Raw genomic sequence first — 21,572 nt, forward strand, 5'->3', positions numbered from 1 at the left:
GACAACGATAAACTTCATTGAACGCCTCCTTGCTAATTCTGAAGTGCAGGAAACGTTACACTGTCAGATTGCTTGCCCACTCTAAGGGTTTCCGAACAGAAAATAATAATATGCAGTCAAATGTGTTGTTGCACAATTCGATCCAGTCACAGGGCTTCTGCATGCTGGGCACGTGTCCCACGCACTCTCCGAGATTCTTGGGGTCTTGGAAAGAAATGAGAGATGCTGACCAACCTTCTTTTCTCTACTTAAAACAAATGTAGTGCTGGTGGCTTGCAGAAGTTGTTCTCTTCCTTCATGCTCTCTCTTCCAGCTGATCTCAGGATAGAGGATCAATCTGTCTTTTCAGCCATTTTCAATGTGGAAAGTGCCTTATTTTCCTGCACGGGGTGATTGTGTTCTGTCCTCTGCTTTCAGCTCCAAGCAGCACCCCACAAAATATCCATGTTATCCAAAGAGATCCTGGTCTGATTTTGGAGTGGGAAGGTGTGGCTCCAGATGTGCTGAAAGAAAACGTCCTGGGATACAGGCTGGAGTGGATTCAGGATAATGTAACTCAGGTAACAGATTGAGAAGGGAGCTGAGCTATTGGGCACAGAGTTGGAGAACGTCCATATTACATTTTCTAGGCATTAGGGTCCCTCACCCTTTATCCATCCCAGGGGACTAGATTGCTGGCATTGCTTTTGTGTAATTTGATTTATTCTAATTTGCGACAAGTCCTCAGTATTTGGCCTCAAGATTCAGGCTTATTTCTCCCTTCCTGGCATATTCAGAATTCCTTCACTTGAATGTTCATCTGCAGACAGACCAGTTCTCTGCTGTTCCTTGTACAACAAGGACAACATAGAGAAAATTCAGTTTGTCTCTGCCTCTTTCTAGTGCTGTCCTAAAGGCTGCTCAGACGGTACAGGATCTGGGCTTTTTCTCTCCTGTGACTGGGGATTGACTTTCCAAATCCTAACAGCAAAGGTGTATTTAACAAGTGAATGAGTTACACTATAAATCACAGGAACAAGTTTGCGGATTGTTTTATTTAATTTACAACGTGTAGGGAGTTGAAAGGACCCTGTTAGGGTAGAAGGCCTTTCATTTGTTCTGCAACATTGACCTTTCCCAGGTATCTATCTGCCTTTGAAGTTCACAGCAATTCTTATGGTTTCTTGCTGCTTAATATTTATTTAGCCAGTGCTTATTAATGATGAACAAGCCTGTAATAATAGACAGCTAGAGGGAAAAGAGACTTATTTCCTTTTTTGCATGACCCATTTCATACTGGGTCAGCATCATTGACTTTAAATGACAATGTTTTGAGTTCCCATTGAATTTACGTTGTGTCAGTGGTGGCAGCCAAATCTTCATGGGTTTACTGCAAATGATGTGTATGAAGAAGATCCACAAAATTTCTGAAAATATGTTGGCCTTGCCATCCTAAGTGAAAATTGGCCATGAAATTCAGAAGCCATTTGGGATTTGGCCAACAAGTTAAAACAGACAGAATCCTTCCTTGGCTTAAAGCTGTCAGATGCCTTGCAGCATGTTAGTGCATCTTTGTGTTTAAACCACAAGAAGGAGGTGTATCTTTTAATAGCAGAAAAAAAAAACATTTCTATAGCAACTTCCATGGAAGGACCTCAACGGAGGAAATCATTAAACCTTGTATCTTCCTACGTCTTGGGAAACTGTTAGCAATTTTTGAGAAGAGAAACCCAAGATGATAGCCCAAGCTAGTGGCAAAACTGAGACTAGGACCCAGGAATCGCAGCTCCCAACCCTTGTTATAGTACCAGTGAACTACACAGCAATGTTTTGGTTTAGTTTTAGACGTGAAGTTTTAGACCAGGTTCCTTTTAAGACAGCTGACAGCTGGTTGCCGTTTGCTCTCAGGGGGAGATGATCGTACAGGATACAAAAGCTAATCTCACAACGTGGAATCCTCTCAAAGACCTGATCATCAGGGTGTGTGTGCTGAACTCTGCAGGATGCGGGCCCTGGAGTGACCTCTTCCTGCTTGAAGCTAAAGAGGTCATGGGTGAGTGTCCACTGCCTTCCCTTCGGGGGAAAAAAATTAGAAATGCTGGGACTGCTGTTTTTCTCTTGTTCTTCTCCTTTCTGTGCTTACGGCTGGCTGAGCCACTTGGCTTTACACAACAGCACACTTCATCAAGCAGAGTAGAAATTAAATAATATTTAAAGAGCTGGTATAAACAAAACAGCTTCTAGCCACTGCTGTGTCTTCATTAACAGGTTTTTGCTATGCTTAGTGCAGACCAGGGCCAGGGGAGACACAATAGAAGAGGTGCAAATCAAGGTTTTAAATCCTTCATTTAGGCTTAAGTCACACACATTTACAAGAGTAAAGGTGACAGAAAACTCCTTTAACATAGGTTCTTTTCTTTGATTTAATTTGAAGCTGTTCCTGACTAGTTTCGGTTGAGCCTGATTTAAACCATGGCCACATGGGGTTTTGTAATGGTTTTACTGATTGTCTTCATATTAAACCAATTTAGCCCCCTCCATGGAAAAGCTGAGCTACTGATAGAAGAGGGATACGATAGTACAGAAGCTGTACCATGCAATCTGCACCATGGTGGAAGGGTTTGTTGGGAGCAAAGAACATGCATGTGTGGAGTCCATTCCCAGTGATAAAGGGCAGTTGGGCTCACCTGCACTGGTTTGCTGCTGCTTGTATTTCACAATGAATGGGAAACAGGAGTCAGGCTATGGGGAAGGGCGGGATGTTATATGGGGAGATGGATAGAAGGGAGAGAAGGATGATGCTTGTGAAAAAAAACTGTAAAACTAGGAAGAAGATGTTCAGAATAAAATGACAGATTGGTGATAAGAAGTCAGTGAGGTGTGATTGTGAAAATATCTCTCAATCTCCCAAGGTTTTGTTCCCAGCGCCTGTGGCAGGACGAGACAGCAATCTCTAATCTCTAGTGCTGACCCATCTGCTGCTCCTTCCTTCCCAACCCACATGTCTTTTGAGAAATCCCATGGATGTTGATCCCTCCTGATCCCTCCACGTTTAGGGATGGCAGGGGGAAATTAGAGTGGGGTTCCCAGGCAAGCAGGAGGTGGGGGATAGGGGCAGAGTAACCAGGAGAGAACTGTAGCCTTACTTGCAGTAGTACATCTAATGCTGGGTTTATTTTACTGGGTTTATTTACTCAGGCCCTTTGCCAACCCAGTTCTTGTGATGAAGTCAGTACTGATGGTTATGTGTGAGCACACAGTCACCGTGGGATCAAAGCCCTCAAATTATCTAAAGCAGAATGAAGGGGTGTGGAGGTCCAGAGATGATGCTACTAGAGTTTGAGCATTGGCTCCATCAATTTTTTTTCTCCTGCTTTTTGCTCAGTTATTTTCTGTGGCACCCAAATACAGAGAAAAGTACCTGAAAGGACTAGAATATCCCTTTGGAAGATGGCCAATGCTAGCAAGAAGCCCCAGGGAATGCGTAAGGTTAGCATTTTGCAGGGAGCTGAAATGGGATAATCCTGAAAGCAGAAAATGTTTGCTTGTTTTTATTTACAAACCACTTCAAAAAAGTAGCATCAGGAGTGGTGCTTGTTTTGGCTAAATGCTGTCTGAAAGCACATGTATTTCTTCACAAACATAACAGGCTGGAAATAAAGGTTCACAGTGGAAACACTGACAGGCCTTAAACAGCACAGCTGCAGAAAGGCTGCAGTTTTGTTTCAGGCCTGGTAGAAAATATAAGTTGCTTCCTTTCCTAAAATAGCAAACTGGCGCTGGTTGCTTTATATGAGAAATGCCAGGGGTGGTTTATGACCAGCTCCCAGTGCGGCAGTAAGGATGACTAAGCTTGTATAAACTTTAAGTTGTATTTGTCATCGCAGCAAAGCTAGTGGGAGCTCCACCCTGCTTATGCAGAGATCTTGTGCACTATTAACAGAGATTGTTTTAATATTTTCAGAAACATTTTCAGCAGAAACATCTCTCTCTCACTGCAGACAGAGGAACAGAATGGTCTAATAGCTTTTTCCTATCTGTAATCTTCATGGTCATATACAGGAGAAGACCCTTGGATTATGCTTTTTGCACACCTTTGTGATATGAGACCTGCTACAGAAATAAAAAGGGCTCTCTCATTATTAGAGGGCTCCTAAATACTCATTTAAGCTCATCTAATACTTTCTTCTCTCTGCTATATGCAGTCGTAAGGCATGTGTCAGTTAGAAAAGGGGGGTGTGGGAGATGAGAGAGACAGAGTTGGGAGAGGAGAGGCAACTCAGTCTTTACTTGGGCTGCAGCCAACCTCTCTAGCTCAGTGGCATGAGTCGGAAGCAATGATCTGTGGGGCAGAGGAGGAGAGGCAGTGAATTTTAACATTCATTTCTATTTCTGACACATTTGCTGTAAACTGTGGGATGGGCTCCTAATTCCTACCAGTTTAGAAACAGGGACAATAATTTTGTTTTGTTTTCATCCGTTCTCCTTTTGGAGGGACCCCCCCCCCCCGAAGGTGACCTAAATCCCTGCTCTCTCACCAGGCCAGCTAGCAGACAGAGACTGGAAAAATAGGCCAAGAGAGGTTGTCTCACCATAGGGGGAAGGAAACCTTATTGTTAACTCTCAGAGAGGACCTTTTACATCAGTGTTGTTAATTGTTTCTACCCTGATTGTTTGGCAGGAACAGCCCAAGTGATTGGCTTGGGAATGTGGAGAGGGTTGGAGTTGCCTTTCATTGTATCTTCATTCCACTTCTGTTTCTGATCCTTCTCCCTCCTCCTAAGCAGCCTCAAAGGCCAGGTCAGAAAATGCAGCAAGAAGAGAGTATCATAAAACCCAGAGCCTGTAAAGCCTTCTGGGTGGGAAAAGAATATATGAGTCACTGAAGGAGATAAGATGCTGGAAAATAGGTGCTAAAGCTCTGATAATTTGTTTCAAGTGGAGAAGTACTAGTCTGCTTCCTCAGTGGTCCAGAATTCTGTTTCTTTAAGCTCTACTTGTTTATTAGACTAACATTGCTTCTTTAAAAACTTGGATAATAAGGCTCGACAACGTAACTAGTAATCAAGCCTTCGAAGCCTTTTGCCTGCCAGGGCTCTGCCGATGAGGGTGTTTGACTCCTTTTCACATGCATCTATGCAGACATTTATCCAAATCTCAGCCCAGTAGCCTAACATCTCTTTTAAAGACAGGTTTACTTGTATTCTCATGACATGTAAAAGGATTAGTTACATCATCAAAGATGATTCTTCCTTAGTTTCTGGTAAAACACAGTCAACTGTTGAAGATGAGCAAGGAAGCATGAAGATGAAGGAGGTGCTTGAAACCCTCTTACCTGTTCTTGTTTGCTCTTAAACAATTTGGAGATATGAGGGCTATCCTAGATTTTAATAAACCCATTCAAATTCACATGTAATCTTTAGTAATTGTATTTGGAGAAGAAATCTCTTAGGGAATTGGATTAATTTATCTGTTGTTTGCCAAGCATAGATAATATTCTTTTATTCATAACCATATTGCTTATCTTCCTTCCCTGGCAGCTTACTCAGATTGGCAGCATCTCCATTTCTTCTGTAGACAGTTTGTAGTCAAAAATATACATATTCTGGGAGCAAATATTAGACCAGAATTGGAAGCTTCATGCTGGCTAACTTATTTCTTGACTTGCAGGGCACTTGTTAAAATTGACATTTTCTTTGGTAGAGAGACATTGAGAAGTTACAACCAACCAACGGCATTGGGAAGTTACAGCCGATACCAAGTCCCACAGGGTGCTTCTCTTTGTGGGAGGGGTGAGAGGGGAAATGTAAATATTTTCAACCAGATTGCAGTGAGGCAATTGTCTTTCTCTTACTGTCTTTCAAAATGTTATCTCGATGGCATTCAGGCAATACTGTGTAGCCTGGTCATGGTTCTGCTGGCTGCCTCAAGCAGAACAAGGTGAAACCTGCACAGAAAATGCTCATGTTAAGCAACCTTTTTGTCCTGAGACTCTAGTTTATAAAGTGCCCCAGATCATGAACTCATGTAAAGTGGTATAACCTGGAGCAGCGCCTTTCACTTTCTTGAGGCTCAAAACTAAGAATAGGTTCTGATAACTGGATGCATCTGCTCTGCCTTCGCTGTGTGAAACAGCGAGTTTGTCTGATGATTGACTGGGACTGAGTAGCTGTTTATGCCAAATTCCAGTGTACAATGATCCACTGTGTCCACCAGATCCAGCAGCACGGCTTTTCCATTTAAAGCAAGAAGAACAACTATCCCAGTATGGTCTGTTTACCATTGACAGTTTTCTATTTCCTGACTGGTGTTTTCTCTACCATCTAGGTGGCCAGAGACAACCTCCTTATGGAACATCCTGGGTTCCTGTGGCATTGGGCATTCTCACAGCTCTGGTCACGGCTGTTGCCCTGGCTCTCATTCTCCTTCGAAAAAGAAGAAAGGAAACTCGGTTTGGGTAAGGGAGGTTCTCCTTGTGCTGGTTAGAGAGATGTTTGCTTTCTCCTCTAGTGTGTTTTCTGACTCAATTATTTTTCAAAAAGCATTGTGGATTGGGTACCTGTGGCACTCCTTTGGATAACCGTTTTTTTTACAATTTTGGGGGTGACCCTGAATTAGAGACTAGCAGGAAAGTGCGCTGCCTTCTTCTAAATGAGAACACCAAAAATACAGTAGAAAAATGTTATGTTAATAGCTGGGCTTTATTAGAATATGGAAATATAAACTAGATCAAAGTAATTCTGTAAGTCCTTAGCGCTGCTGCTTAAGAGATCCAAGAGAAAAGACCCACAGATGAATCACCTTCTGTGTTCTTCTGGGCTGGACTCTTTATTCCTTGCTGGTTTTCAGTCTAGCTTGCAACTTCCTGACTGCCCAGAACCTTCCAGATCCCCAAGAAAGTCTCCTTTACAGCACCTCTGACACTTGGCTGTGGGTTGCTCCCTGCTGCAAGCGAGATTCCTGTTCTTTTCAGTCTCCCAGACCTCCCTCTCACAGCAGCATCTCTGTTTATGTGACTCTTAGAACCTGTCTCAACCTGCAGCTTCTCCCAGGCCCTCAGGAGGAGCGATTACCCTCTTTTGGAAGGCTCCTGTCCCCTCTAGGTGCGTCAGCAAGGCAGTATAAACCCATTGTTCCTCCTCTCCAGCTACACCCTCTTTAACAAAACAGTCTGTAGTATTTATATGGCAAGGGGTGAGAAATCATCCATGTTGTTCAAAACAACCTTTTAGAATTGAATGGCCCATGTAATCATGGCCCTGTGTGTCTTTTCTGCCTTCTAGCCATGCCTTTGGCAGTGTGGTTGGCAGAGGGGATCCAGCAGTCCATTTCAGAGCTGCCAGGTCTTTCAACAGGGAGGGCCCAGAGCTCATTGAAGCAACATGTAAGTAAAACGACCTGGGTGATTCTGCCTGAGAAGCCATGTTCATGCATGTACTACGCTTTCTCTTTGTTTTCGCCGAAACTGATGTTTTGGATCAAGAACATGGGATTAATTTACAAGGAGACTTACACACTGTGGATGGCAGAGGTGAAAGGCCAGAATTGCTGTTGCTGTACCAATTACATAGCACTGGCTAATTACAGCTACAGTCATTGTGTATACTAGTGCAAGACATAAATTTGCCACTCCCCTGCCCCAGTTTCACACTACAGGGACTCCTTCACCTGTAGTGTTATGCAACAGGGAGATAAATATGGCTTAACAATATCAGCAGTACGCTTTAAACTCAGCGTACAGTATGGGCATTGGATTGGAGATGGAGATTAGAGCAGGTGACTCTTGATGTTGTGACTGAATATTTAAGTATCCCTTATTTGATGCTTCCTTTGTTTTTTTTTTTCCAGTGGAGAGCATAGGGATCAGTGATGAGCTGAAGACGAAACTCAAAGATGTCCTAATCCAGGAACAGCAGTTCACCTTGGGAAGAATGTTGGGCAAGGGTAAGAACCAAAACTGAACAAGACTTCACATTGAAAGTCCTTCTTGTGTTACCTTTACTGTTGAGTAGGGAGAAGCAATTATAAGCAGCATGTTTTCTCTCCTTCTGCTTGTAGGTGGCAATTTAAATGGAACTCTCCCTTCCTCTGGGATAAAACATTTCAAAGGTTTAGCATAACTAAGAGGATATTGGCTAAGCCATTTCTATAATATGGCTTTACAGAGTCATGAACTGCAGTCTATGCTCAGCTTTCCAAAGTACCATTGATTCACTGGTGTGTGAATTTCTTTCAAGGATTTAAACAAAGGAATATTTGATTAAACTTCCGCTTTTTCTACTAACAAAGTGGTGCTATAGAATTCCTTCCTTTTGCATAAGCATACTTTATGTATGCGTAAAGTATTAAATGGGCTGATACAATACAGAGAGAGATGATCTACCTCAAAAACTCCAACCCCTCAAAAAAAAAAAATGTTGATTCAGTTTCAGTTATTCTCTACATCTGGGGTGGTTTGACTCCAGATTTTAGTTTGGGCTCTTATAGAGGCACATTTGGAACAGATACTGAATTTTGCTGACATTTGTCCTCATTAGTTCAGGTCTTTAGGAGCTCTTCTGACTGTGGACCTCCATCTGGATCTCCCATACAGGTGCTCCTAACATTTCTCTGAGGTTTTCAGGTCAGGAGGGATGGGCAGAGTAAAGGTGGGATGCTTCTCACTTTTAGCTAAAAGATTGGCCCAGAAACTCTGTGTGAAAAGCAGGTTTTGAATTTAGATTTCCTAAATGGCAGGGCAGGGTGCTAACTGTTGAATCATCCTTCCCTTCTTCTTGGGCTGAAGGCAATCTCTAGAAATAACTAAAAACGTAAAATGATAAAGCCAATAACTAAGAGAGGAGCATAAATCAGGGGTCATAAGCAAAAGGAGGCTGAAGTGTTTGGCTTCCTTTTTCTTTATAAGACTAGTTTTATTGCAGCTTTTGATGACCCTTTCCCTCTGGGAGCATTCTTCTGCTCCATCCCTCTTAGACCAAATGCGTTTCTTTCAGAGCAGGAAGATGACCTTGTGCAGAAGTGGTCTCAAAGGGCTTAACAATGCTAAGTAATTAAATAGCCTTGTCATCTGTTTGTGAATGTCAGCTCTTGGCCATTTTCTGGGATTCTGCTTCAACCCTTCTGGGCTGCCCCCATGACAGGTAACAAACTGGAAGTGAGCTGGGGATGGCCTTGGTGGGAGGATGGTAGCTGGCAGGATCTGGTGTATGTTGTCAGTCCCATTCCCCGAACCCCATGCTCAACATACAGGTTATAAGATGGCATTATCTTGGGCTCTGCTGACTCTACAGTTGAGCAGCAGCTCCGTAATACAGAAGCAGTACAAAATGCCTTTGCTTCTTCCCGCTTTCCTCTTTTGGGGTCAGATGCGCTGCTCGTGATTATTGTGAAATAAGCATGTGCCATACAGTAGTGAAAGACGCTGGTGAAAAACTGGTGGAAAGATAATGCTTTTGGGGTAGGTGTCCTGAGCGCCATATTTTGCTTCCTCCTTTTCAGTACCAGAGTTCCTCATACTAACGCATGTTGGGTGGGGTAAGCAGTTACAAAATTAGGGAGAGCAAATCTAGAGCCAGATCTAACGCAAAGAGGCTGTTATGCTGTGGTATAAGGCCACTTCAGGCTAAAATAATTTGAAGAGGGTTTGGGCAGTTGCATTTCCCCTTATCTCCCTTAGAGAACACACCAGGGTAAACACTTCCTCCTGTGAATTAGCGTATCACGCACACATGAGTGGGTGTTCTATGTTTTGTCTGGTCAGCTGTGATTCATAGAAGTCATTCCCCATGTTTTGAGAGATAAGGCCTGATTGTGTCTCAAATGGTTGAGTCCTGGCACCATTACTCAGCTCTGACGGCTCTCAGCACTGAGAGCTTCTTCAGCCAACCCATCCACTCGCTGCTCCAGCTAATAACCCTGTCTCTGACCAGAGCCTCTCTCAGACTCGGCCCTCATGATACAGCTTCTCCAGAAATGTCTGCCTGGGATCCCAGCTCATACTCTGACTCTGCATTGTCCATCTGGTAGTGGACTGCTTTCTTTCCCTCCTGTTTTCCTTTGCCTTATGGACTGCCAGCACAGTGGCCTCTGTCTGCTGGCAGTGCTGCCTCTTCTAGGCGCGTGTGTGCTGAATGCTGCTGGCTGGAACAGCAGAATGAAAAATGAATCTGGGAGCTGCGTTTCTTATGGTTATTCAGCTTCTTTGCCAGTCACCCCTGGAGTGAACCTGCTGTGAATCACACTTTCTTCACAAGAAGCTGTTCCCTCACTGCCTGCTCTGGTCATTTCACAGGGGAGTTTGGGTCAGTTCGAGAGGCACTACTGAAGCTAGATGATGGCTCTTTCCAGAAAGTGGCAGTGAAGATGCTGAAAGGTAAGTGGAAGCAGGGCTACCTGAAGTACTTAAAAGAAGAGAGCTTGGAAAGATTAAATGCTGTCTGTCCTGTTCTCCAGCAAACATCCCCTGATGCTCTTTACTCCTCTCTGAGCTTCCCACTCAGCCACTCTACCTGTGTTGTCTCCCATCCCTTTCATGTCAGTCTTTTTGTAGTAGAAGCTCTTCAGGGAAGGACCTATGCCACCTTAGTTGCTTGTACAACACCTAGCATGTGATGAGTGCAACCAAAACCAAGGCACAGCTACAGCTTCTTCTGTGTATAGAGGATCTTGTTCAGTTGCTTGATTTAACACAGCACTACATCACGTGGCATAGACAGCTCAGACAGGTCTGCTTTTTCCTAATAATTCAGCAGTGAAAGATGGTACTCCTCCAAGCATATATCATAGAATAAAGAGAAGAGTGTTTGGGCTGAATGCAGCGACAAGCTAACTCATCTCAGTCACGCATATTTGACAAAGTAGTCTAACTCCCTTCTGATTTGTTCCTTGGTGAGTGTGCATAACCAGGGCAACTAGCACATTCATCAGGCCGAAGTCTGTAACAAGAAAAGCAAATCATAGATAGGTAAAAGTCAAAGCAAGCATGTACATAGATATGTGTGTGTGTATATATATGTTAACCTATGTTATTTCACCCCTGTTGCCTGTAAGGCAAAAGTTAACTGTGACTGACTTAAAGCAGTGTCACACTCACTTATCTTTGGAGCTGAGTTTCCCAGCCACAGAATACCAGTTTGGGCTAAATATACTAGTACCACACTAGTGCGAGTCGCATCATTTTATCCAGTTTCAACAATAATTCTAATCAGTTTGCAGGCTTTTATGTAGTCAGACTGTCTACCTTGAGGCATGTAACTTGACAACTCTCTGTCACCCTCCAGAGGCACCTTCCTTTCTCCATTGACTGTAAAAAGGGAATCTACTCTTATCTTCTGAATCATATTTAAATTACTTGCCTAAAGCAGATAATGTGAATATTCCCCTACAGGTCTAAGTCTGATCTTGTAGCAGGACTGGAGGACTCCTGCTAAATTCAGCAGCAGTAGTGGGGGAAGTAGTCCACTGGGCTAATTCTTGGTTATATTGATATACTTCCATAAATCTGGAGTAGTAGCAATGAGAAATAATTTACTCCAAATTTATGGTGATCTATGTCACTGCTGACTTTGGTCCAAGTTCTCCAGTAGTGTGGTTATTTAAGAAATCTTAGCTCTTACACCTTAGAAGACTGAATCATGCTATGAGTCATAAAAGGCATTGATCTTTCATGCCATCCTTGTCAGAGATGAATTGGGGTCTGCTGTGCCAGCCAGGGCCTCCAGGCCATCTCCTCGGTTTCAACACTTTCTTTAATTTTGTGTGTCCCCACCCTGACATTGTGGTTTAGGTCCTTTTAGCTAATTAATTTTTACATCTTTAAGCCACACATGATTTGCATGGCTTCCAAGGAAAGTTGTTATTGGGAGGAGAGCTGCTAATCAGCAGGTCCTTGCTCTGCCAAGAACCAACTTACCAGATGTCCCTGATGTGCGCTTACTGCTGCCCATCCCAGGAGAAAGTGTCAGGCTCTGCTTTGTTGTAAACTGGCTCGTCTAGCTGTAGGTCTGAGAGGATGTGCTGTGCCACAAAGAACAAGCTTCTGATCATCATTATCTGTAAAGCCCCTTGGAGTCACCCACAAAGGAAGAAAACTTACAGTCACTTTTTTCCAGCGGACATCTTTACCTCAACTGACATAGAGGAGTTCCTGCGAGAGGCTGCGTGTATGAAGGAGTTTGACCACCCGCATGTCACTAAGCTGATCGGTAAGCCAGCACTGCTGCTCATGGTGCCACAGAGCACCTTCTGTTCCTGCACAGTCCCACACAGCCCCACATACACACCCCCACTGCTGTCCAACAGAGGTTGTTAGTGCCACCACCTCTGTGCTGCCTGAAGTCCTGCGTATATCAGCATTGCTCCTTCCCAGGCCTGGAGGGAGTTGGAGTGTGACACACATAATAGGCATTTCTTACTTAAGCCATTTCTTTGGTTCTTGCAAGTACTACGGGGGAGTGTGGCTGGCTGAGAAATGTCTAAACTGCTGTGAAATGTGGACAGGTGGGTTGGTAGACAAATAGAGCAAGAGGAGGTTGTGCCTTTTTGAAATACTGGGTAAGAACCAAGACGTTCATGGATGGGTGCTCATGAAACATGGACAACTTCCAGAATGTGGAGATTGCTCTGCAGACCCTGGGGTTTGGGGCTGTCTGGTCTGGAGTGATCCTAGAAACTTTTATGTCACTGGGCACTTAGTGCTGCCTCTGAAGTAAACAGGGTTAGAGGTATCTTCACACTTTCTGGCATGAAGCCATGCAATGGAGCTTGGAGCATGGAACCTACCAGCCGAAAGTGCATGTTTTCCTCCACATTTATAAGAGAAAGGCAAGCAGCCTGTAAGATTTCCCTTGGGACTCCTCTGTTTACTAAAACCCCTTTGCTTGTGTGTGTCCTCATTAGGAGTCAGTCTTCGGAGCCGTCCCAAGGGCCGTCTCCCAATTCCCATGGTGATCCTGCCCTTCATGAAGCATGGAGACCTTCATGCTTTTCTGCTGATGTCACGGATTGGGGAAAACCCTTTTGTAAGTCTGTCTTGCAGTAGAATTCCTTCTGGGAGGGTACGGATTTTCAGAGAATATACTCAGGTCAGTTCAGGGTTGGTCTGATACCAGAGGAAGTTATTGGATGTGGTGTTGAAGTATTTAATTCCATGCATGATGAGGACCAATTCCTCCATTCCATCCTCTCTCTATATCCCTTGTCCCTGCTCAGTAATCTAGCAGCAGATCTTGCAGTTTTGCCATACACGCTTGAAAGCTTCCAGAAACAGGACTTAAACTCTTATTTCTTTCAGAATTTGCCTGTTCAGACACTCCTCAAGTTCATGATTGACATTGCCAGTGGGATGGAGTACTTGAGCTCAAAAAATTTCATACACAGGGACCTCGCAGCTCGGAACTGCATGTAAGTGACCCATGAGTTTTTAGAGGAAAGAAAGAGGGTGAGAGAGGGATGAGAAGCCTTTCATGTGACAGAAGTGGGGAGGGATCCTGCCCGAGGATGCTGATCTTTGCCTTTAAGTGACAATAGGCATAGGGGAGCCGTGGCCATGAGGTTGGGAGTGTGTGGTGGTGCTGTGGGGAGGGAGCAACTCTTGATGTCCCACTGAGCTTCCAGATCGACCCTATTTATAAGGAACTTTTCCATCATTGGTCTGCACATATATTTTCATAGGGTTGATTACAATATGTGCTTGTAATTAGTTGCTCTGATGGCTGTGTGTCAGCATGGGCTATTTGTTCCGCAATATAATGTAACCAACAGGAGAGAATGGGTTTGGCTGTGTTAGGAGAAAGGAACTTTCATTGTAGCCTGAAATATATATTTCTTGTATCTATTTTGAGGACTTGATTATCACAATATAAGAAATGTAGAATTTCCATAAAAGCTTGTGAAGAATGGCTTATGTGGAGAATGCTTTTAGAAATAATTGCATGGTGAACATGCTGTATGATTCCACATTGCTGTTCTTGTCCCAAAACCGCCTTGCCTGCTTTGAAGGGAAGAAAAGTCCTTCTTTTACGCTTTTCCCTCTGCTTCTTCTCTGAGAACGGAGTAAGGAACAACCCATTCTGGCAGACAGAACTCTGCTTCTGAACAAAACCACGACAACCAGTAAAATCCACAATGAGACACAGATTTCCAAAGGCATTTGAATGTCCAGATGTACAGGCGGGACCCTGACAGTCATAATGAAAAATGATGGATTAGGCTGCTTTGACATTTATGAGAAACCCATACTGATTAGCTATTTTTAAACATTTTTAAAAAATGCAGACTTCCTTCAGAGCAAGCTGAATGCCTATTTCATCATCTCCTGGGAGAAGCAGGGAGTCCTTTATAAGACCTGGGAGCATGAAGTCTTTGTGGGCTTTACTTGCTCCATCTACCATTGTGTCTAGGTTTAAGTGGGTGACAGGGAAATTCAGACCATTAACCAGGTACGGAGAGAAGATCTTGCAGATCTGGCCTGAGCAGTCTAGGCAAGGACCTATGTTTTTTGGTTGCCTCTACAGGGCGTAGGCCTTAGTGGTAGCAATGAGCACTACAGATGTCCTCTGTTAATCATGGAAACTACAGAAAGTATCTGAGCTCACTTTGGCTGACAGAGTAGACCATCTGAGCATGGCCATTTCCTTCCTTAGGCCTAATTATCTCCCTGTTAGTCTCAAGGAACTGACTTGAGACCACTAAACTATTTCACATTGGTCAAGTAGATGAAGTCGTTATCCATCTGGGCAGTACTTTGTGAATGATATACCTCAGTTCCCTGGCCAGACAGTCCTGGACGTACCTCTTTTTTGCCTGAGGTAGCCAGTAAATGCTTTTCTCAGTCCTTAAAACTTTCCCTTAGGTTGGATGAGAACATGAACGTGAGTGTTGCAGACTTTGGGCTTTCTAAGAAAATCTACAGTGGAGACTACTACCGTCAGGGCTGTGCTTCCAAGCTGCCAGTGAAGTGGCTTGCTCTGGAAAGTCTGGCGGATAATCTGTACACAACACACAGTGATGTGGTGAGTTTTGCTCTGGTGCATTTGGGGACCACCTGTATTCCTGCTGCAGTGGAGGAATCCTGTATTCGTTGAACATGGGAAAAAGCCCTGGTGATGGGAAAGGGAGTTTTCCTTGTATTTGAAGGACAGTGTTACCTCTGCCTTGGGTGCTGTCAGAACTCAAGACTAAAAATATGTGCAAGAGCTTTATGGCAGAAGATATGAACCCTTTTCCTCTTGTCCTTTGGTCTTTCATTTTTCGGTGCTTATCCCCATCTTCTCTTTCACCTTTTCCTTTCTCCTCTTCCTTTTCCTCTGTTCTGTGCAGTCTCTTCTTTCTTACTCTTTTTTTTCCTTTCTCTTCTGCATGACGGTTTGAAGGTGACATTTGAAATGCATGTAACCTACGCGCTCATGTACCAGCACAGTAAAGGTACTCTGTCCTTCAGAAGGCATTGGTGGAACTTCATAGATTCTGAATATATCAGTGCTTAGGCACTCTTTATAACTTCACCCATGGGGAATGAGGCGAAACCCATTCACCTGAAATTTTTGCTTCCTTTCCCTTTGTGTTTTGTTTTGGGTTTTTGGTGGGCTTTTTGTTTTGTTTTTTTTCTGATACCTTCTCCCTTCTTCCTTGTTGCCTTTTGATCTGATTTCACACTAGTTTTGTCCTTCAGGCCTTACCCATGTCACAGTGTCCCTGAAGAGATCAGCGAGAGTGCCCTGTAACTTGGCTGCTGCGTTGCCCAGTGATTGCTGTAACCGCTGCAGTGTTCAGTGATTAGTGATGGCTAGTTCCACCGGTTTACAGTCAACACTGGACAGGGTCTTGCTTATGAAAATAGTTATTTTTTGCACTCAATAAACGTTGCAGTTTAGTTTAAATGTACAAGTATGACTATTGCAGTGTAGAGCACAAATGAACGTGAGCCATAATTGGTTTGTTCCTTGCCCTGCTTATTGGCTAAATTCTTCTTTCATTTGTGCCCATACATTTCCAGGAACTCAAACTATGGCTCAATGAATTAAGAAACTGATTTGTGAGCCCCAAACCAAAATCTTCTTGTATCTGGGGTCCACAAAACTGATACTGCGTACCTTAAAGAGCCACGAGTAGGAGATGCTTGGGGGAGGCCTGCAGGTGGAAGATAGCAGTAGCTCCCAAATCTTCACCTGCTCCACTGCAGGATGGGGCCAGCAGGGCCTTCAGCTGTCTTCCAAGATGGTATGTCAGGATCAGCCGCATCTGATGGGTCATTTCTTTGTTTTCTAGCTAGAGTTTGGATAGTCCTTGCATCACTGCTGCTCAGGTGACATTACCCTGGACTGGGAGGGTCAGCACAGTCTGAGCATACTGAAACCCACCCCGGCCATCAGGGAACTGTCTGTTCACTTGTTGTGTGTGCTGTTCCCTTTCAGTGGGCCTTTGGGGTGACCATGTGGGAGATTGTGACCCGAGGGCAAACCCCTTATGCTGGCATTGAGAATGCAGAAATCTACAACTACCTCATCAGTGGGAACAGGCTGAAGCAGCCGCCAGAGTGCCTGGAAGATGTGTGAGTACTTCCTCTCCCTGCTGACATGTGATTCCTTGAGAACTTTGGCTCACTGGAAGGAAACAGGGGCAGCTGGCTGGGATGCTGATCTGAGTCTATCCGCTTCCCAGTACACAGAGCCATTCACTAGAAAGTCTCTGGGTTAGCTACCAGATACTGTCTGCTGGCAGGGCTCCCTGGAACCTGTGGTAGCTACACAAGCAGCTAACTTGGCTCAAGGGTTTGAACAGAGTCAACGTTAGCAGCTCTTGGCTTTGTGGAAACTATAACTGTGTTTCCAGAAACTCACTGCTCCCTAGCTTCTCAGGCCAGCATCTGAGAAAAGAGATGAGTTTTGTGGCTGAATAGAAGAGCAATCTAGCAAGACCACGAGGAAACTGGACTGCAGAGGCAGTGGCCTGCATATGTCTTTCAAAGCTGGGCCCAGTTTTCAAAATTGGATCTACTGCTCTCACAGAAATAACAGGATGAAAGAGAAGAGGGCAGGTAGGAGGATATAAGGTTCTGTAGATCAATGTCCCACCTTAAATTACAGGTGGAAACAAAATCAGGATAATCTTGCAGATACTGGTTTCAGAGATTTTCAGACTTGGAGGAAGGACTCGGGTAGCCCAGTGGGGAGCAGGCAGCCACATGCTGCTGCCTGTGCTCCTGCCTTAGTCCCGCAGCCAAGGGACCATTCTTGGCCAGCAGATTACCTGATATGGTTGTTCAGGAACCCTTGATCCATGGATGGTGGCTGGAGTTTCCTGGAATTCATACATGGGGCTGAGGTCCCTCAGGGAGTGTCACCATAACTTCTCCCAGGGTAAAAGCTTGCCTAGTCTGGAAAAGGTGAAATCATTTCACTGAGTGCCCAACCACGTTTCTTTTCTCAGCATCCTGGCCAAAGCAGACATAACTATGAGCACTGACCTTAGTGACCTTTTCAAGCCATTCCATGTGTGTGAAATGGACAACATGAAGTCCTCTTTCTTCCCTTTTCCCTCCTGTTGTAATGATGGATTATTTCATGTGGTTTCCTTTCTCCAGCCTTTTTTCCACATAGGGAATAATCTGTACACTTGTTATTAAAGCTGTACACTTTCATCTTCTCAGCAGTTCATTATAATTGTTCCTGAGTTTAAATGAAAACATTGTTCTACCACTGCTTAAATTCATTGTATGTTTGCAGCTTGATGGCTGTGAGTGGCTTTTGTTCCAAATTGTGGAGCTTATGGCCATAGAATCTTATAGATGCCAAAAGTAGAGAAGAGATTCAAAAAGCTGCTAGGCATTGAAGAAAAATCCATCAAAAACTACTAAAAAGGTACAACCTCCCTTTCAAGAGGCCCTTGAGCTACAGGTTATTGACACCCGAGAGAATATACTAGAAAGATCTCCCATTTTCTACCGGCCACTGTCAGAGGCAGGGTACTGGGGCAATTGAACTTTTGGGCTGACTCAGTACAGCCAGTAGTTTTCTATCTCTTTCAAATTAATTTCTGCTGTTTGCTAGCAGGGGTAAAATAATTGGTACCACGGAATAGGAAGTTTCTATTTTACCTGGAGCATTTAGAGTTATTTCTACTGTCTGTGAGGGACGTAAGTCAGGATTAAGACAACTGAACCATAGAAGCTCTCTGTAAAACTAGCTTGGGACCAAAAACAGTCTTGTAAAGCTGATAGCAAGCAAGGGACACAGAAAGTAAAATAAAAGCCATCATGAAATGCTTTATTTCCCAGTAAGGGCCATATCGGATTTTTTCCATTTACAAGTTTAACTGAGGGTTCGTTTGTCTGCGGTGTTTTTCAGTGCCAGTACTGTGCTTTGTTCCCGTTCCCTGCAGAACTGGCAACAATACCGCCATAGGAATGCAGCTGCCAGTCTTGTGAGTGATGCATAAAGAGGAGGAGGACAATGGCTCTGGCCGTGCTCCAGCCCAGTGGGCCGGCGGGAGGCCAGCCAGCGCAGGCCCTGAGCCGCAAAGGCGGCCGCAGAGGGAGCACAGCTCCTTGCCCCTTGCCCGAGCCCAGGCCATCGGAGCCAGCGGCGTCTCCTCACGCCGGCCCTCGGGCAACCGGAGCTGAGGTGGCTGGCGTTTGGCTGTAAGAGAAACGCTGCAAGATGGGGCCTGGGGCTGGTGATGGCACTGAACACGTCTTCTGCGTAGGGGGTGGTGGTGTCTTTGTAGTAGGAAGGCTGTTTCAGCTTCCCATCCTCCAGCAGTGAGGCTGTTGTCCGTTCCTCCACGGCCCTCTAAACAAACCCACTGTGCCTTTTGCCAGTCCCGCTGGCAGCCTGTCAGGCAGCACCAGCGGCACACCTCCATTACGCCGGGAGCGCTGAGTTAACACGTTGTGTGAAAAAAGAATATTCTGGAAATAACTTTCACCTCCCTCAGTTGGATCTCTGCTTTCTTTCTTCCTGTGTTTTATCTGCTCTTGAAGTAGAATTTGGAGGGATGGCTTCGGCCGCAGCAGAGGCTGTCAGGATGCTTTGTGTGAATAAATTCATAAGCTATTACTAAGTAGTGTCACACTCACGATCCTGTTCTAGCTCTCCAGAGGCAGTGGAACAAGGTTTTTACCAAGAAGTTCAGCATCCTTTGTCAGGGCTTTTGGGGTTTTTGGTACTGTATAAGTAATTACTTTGACCAAAAAGAATGCCTTTGAAAATGGGAAGAAACAAGGAGTTAGACCCATAATGGCTGCCCATGTGCTGTTACCTTTGCAAGGCCAAAGCTGATAGGTTTTGAGGAAAGTGTCTGTGCGTTTTAAGCTACACTGCATGGAGCCCCTCTTCAGAGGTGCAGGGGGTGGCTGCTCTGCTTCTCAGTGCTCGTCTCCCTCTGTATTTTGCAGCTACGATCTCATGTGCAGATGTTGGCACCCTGAGCCCAAGTTACGCCCCAGCTTCGCAGTGCTCCGCTCTCAGCTGGAAATGATTCGGGGGAGGATGTCCACACTCTCTTCCAGTCAAGATCCTCTCTATGTCAACATTGGAAAGGACAAAGAGGTGTCTACAAGTGACCCTGCCCTGCACACCTCCTTTGGAAACACGGACGGTGAAGAGACTGTTGCTGGGGCAGCTGCTGCTGTCACAAGTGACTATCGCTATATCATGAGCCCCTTGTGCCTTGGAGATGATGCCGAGGGTGAAAGGCATCCAGATGGGCAGGAAGGGGAGGACAAAAGCCTTCTGTATGAGCTGGAGACAGAAGGAGAGAAAAGTTGTTAGCCTGTACATAGCAGTGACACTCTGCTTCCCTGGGACGGGATCTGTGCAGCAGCAGTGCCATGTTGCCTGGGGCTCTGATGCTGGATCTGGAATGGCTTTGAACAACACTGGCCAGAGCTCTTGGGCAGCTTTTGTAGCTTTCACCACTTGTGTGGGCTGCAGTGGCAGATGGCTTGGAAGGACCACAACCCTGACAACCCCTTGGATTTGGGGGAGGTGGGCTGTAGGGTTACAGGTTGATCGCATCCAGCTGAAAGGAGTTCAGAGCTAAGGTGGGCAGTGAGAGTCTATGCTCTGCTCCTTCTCTCTGACTGCTGGAGCAGAGCTGAATACACCTTCTGTTCAGTCAGTGCTTGCTCTTGTGTAGATGTTGTCTTCGATCCTGGCTGCGTGACTTCAGGACTGGTACCTCTGAAAACACTAGTGGTATTTACACCGTCATTCAGGACAAGAGGGCAAAATTCCCCTTGTGTTCGCTCCACAGTACTGCCTGGACTTGTTGCCTACCTCAGTGGTTCTCAAACTGATCTGCAGATCTGCTTCTGCCCAGCACTGAATTTGAACATCTGGCTTACTTCATGCAGTAACACTTGCTGCTTCCTCAGTTTGGGGCTCTTTTAAGAGTTTCGGACATCTTGGTGAGCGATGAAATTAGAAAAAATGAAAATCCTGCATCCCTTTTCACCTCACATACCTCTTTTATGTCTTTCTTCTGTTTGATGCCAATTCAGGCCTGACCAGACTTGCAGCTGGCATTAAAATGCAAAGGGAGGGAGAGCAGCTGGCATGTGTGAGGACAGAATCCAACTTCAAAGGGATGGAAAGGAAGCAGTGTAGAGAGGACTTAACAGCAGTATGGGGAAATAGTGCTAATTAATGCTAAGTGCTGCCCTCCAGGAGAGGAAGGAGACAGTTTAGCTACAGAATGGCAGACTTGCTTCAGTTTCAGTGGGAGCAGGATTCAGCATTTGCTTTAAAATAGGACTCGTTTAATCTTTCTCTTTAACAGTCCTATGACTTTTTCAAATAACAAAGTGCTGTAGCTGCTGCAGTGACAGTGTGAAATCGGTTTTGGGAAGGTGTGTGTGTTGGGGAGAAGGGATTAACTGGGAGATCTCTCTGAAGAGAGAGTCCTCATGATGAAAAAGCTTGAGAACCACTGGCCTTCCTAGTTAGGAGGTCTTCTGGCATGCTGTAAAAGTCACATCAGAACATAGACTAGTATCACTGCAGCCTTTCAGACAGAGCAAAATTAATGGTTTTGCCCTTCGGGTTTTGTTTTGTTTTCCAATCAGCATGTCTGACTCACTATAACTGCAAGCGCTTGTGTGGTTTTTAATAATTTAATAATATTTTATTGTAAATCAGCATTTGTTTTGTGCAGTGGTTCCCAGCAAGGAAGTGCAGTTACATCTTGCTCTACTGATCCTAAATATTTGCTAGATCTTAATTTCTTTTATTTCCAGTGTGCTGAAAACTCGGCAGTATCACAAGACTTAGGATTCCACATTGCTCTTTCTCAGAAACGAATTCCACAAATGTCATCATTTGCTGAGTTGGCAAAGGTGGGACCAGTTAAGTCAAAAGAGATTGCAGTCTTGATACCAGAACGCTCTGCCTTTCGATGCCCAGTATTTGTGTATTGTAAGGTTTGGGACTAAAAAACTCAGGTCCAGTTTCAGCCCTTAATGAGAACACTTCCTAGGGAAGGGGAATCTCAGCCTGGGGCATGGGCATGGGTCCTTTCTGTAAAGTTTCCTACTGAACAGTGACGTCCTACAGATGTCTCCTGAAGTTCTGTACCGTTTCTCAGTTGCAGATACA

The 21,572-nt window shown here is 44.7% G+C and overlaps 1 protein-coding gene across 1 annotated transcript in view; it reads left to right on the forward strand.

The window, feature by feature from the left end:
- TYRO3 (TYRO3 protein tyrosine kinase) overlaps positions 1-19,748 on the forward strand; it is a 40,199-nt gene extending 20,451 nt beyond the window's left edge. The window contains exons 8-19 of the mRNA XM_074149467.1: positions 418-560; positions 1,888-2,032; positions 6,307-6,436; positions 7,263-7,363; positions 7,828-7,923; positions 10,271-10,351; positions 12,090-12,182; positions 12,877-12,998; positions 13,271-13,380; positions 14,831-14,990; positions 16,392-16,528; positions 19,373-19,748. Coding sequence (XP_074005568.1) covers positions 418-560; positions 1,888-2,032; positions 6,307-6,436; positions 7,263-7,363; positions 7,828-7,923; positions 10,271-10,351; positions 12,090-12,182; positions 12,877-12,998; positions 13,271-13,380; positions 14,831-14,990; positions 16,392-16,528; positions 19,373-19,748 — 1,694 coding nt within the window. The remainder of the gene's footprint in view (positions 1-417; positions 561-1,887; positions 2,033-6,306; positions 6,437-7,262; positions 7,364-7,827; positions 7,924-10,270; positions 10,352-12,089; positions 12,183-12,876; positions 12,999-13,270; positions 13,381-14,830; positions 14,991-16,391; positions 16,529-19,372) is intronic.
- The last annotated feature ends 1,824 nt before the right edge of the window (positions 19,749-21,572 follow it).

This window comes from Numenius arquata, chromosome 6 (genome assembly GCF_964106895.1).
Source record: "Numenius arquata chromosome 6, bNumArq3.hap1.1, whole genome shotgun sequence".
NCBI lineage: Eukaryota > Metazoa > Chordata > Aves > Charadriiformes > Scolopacidae > Numenius > Numenius arquata.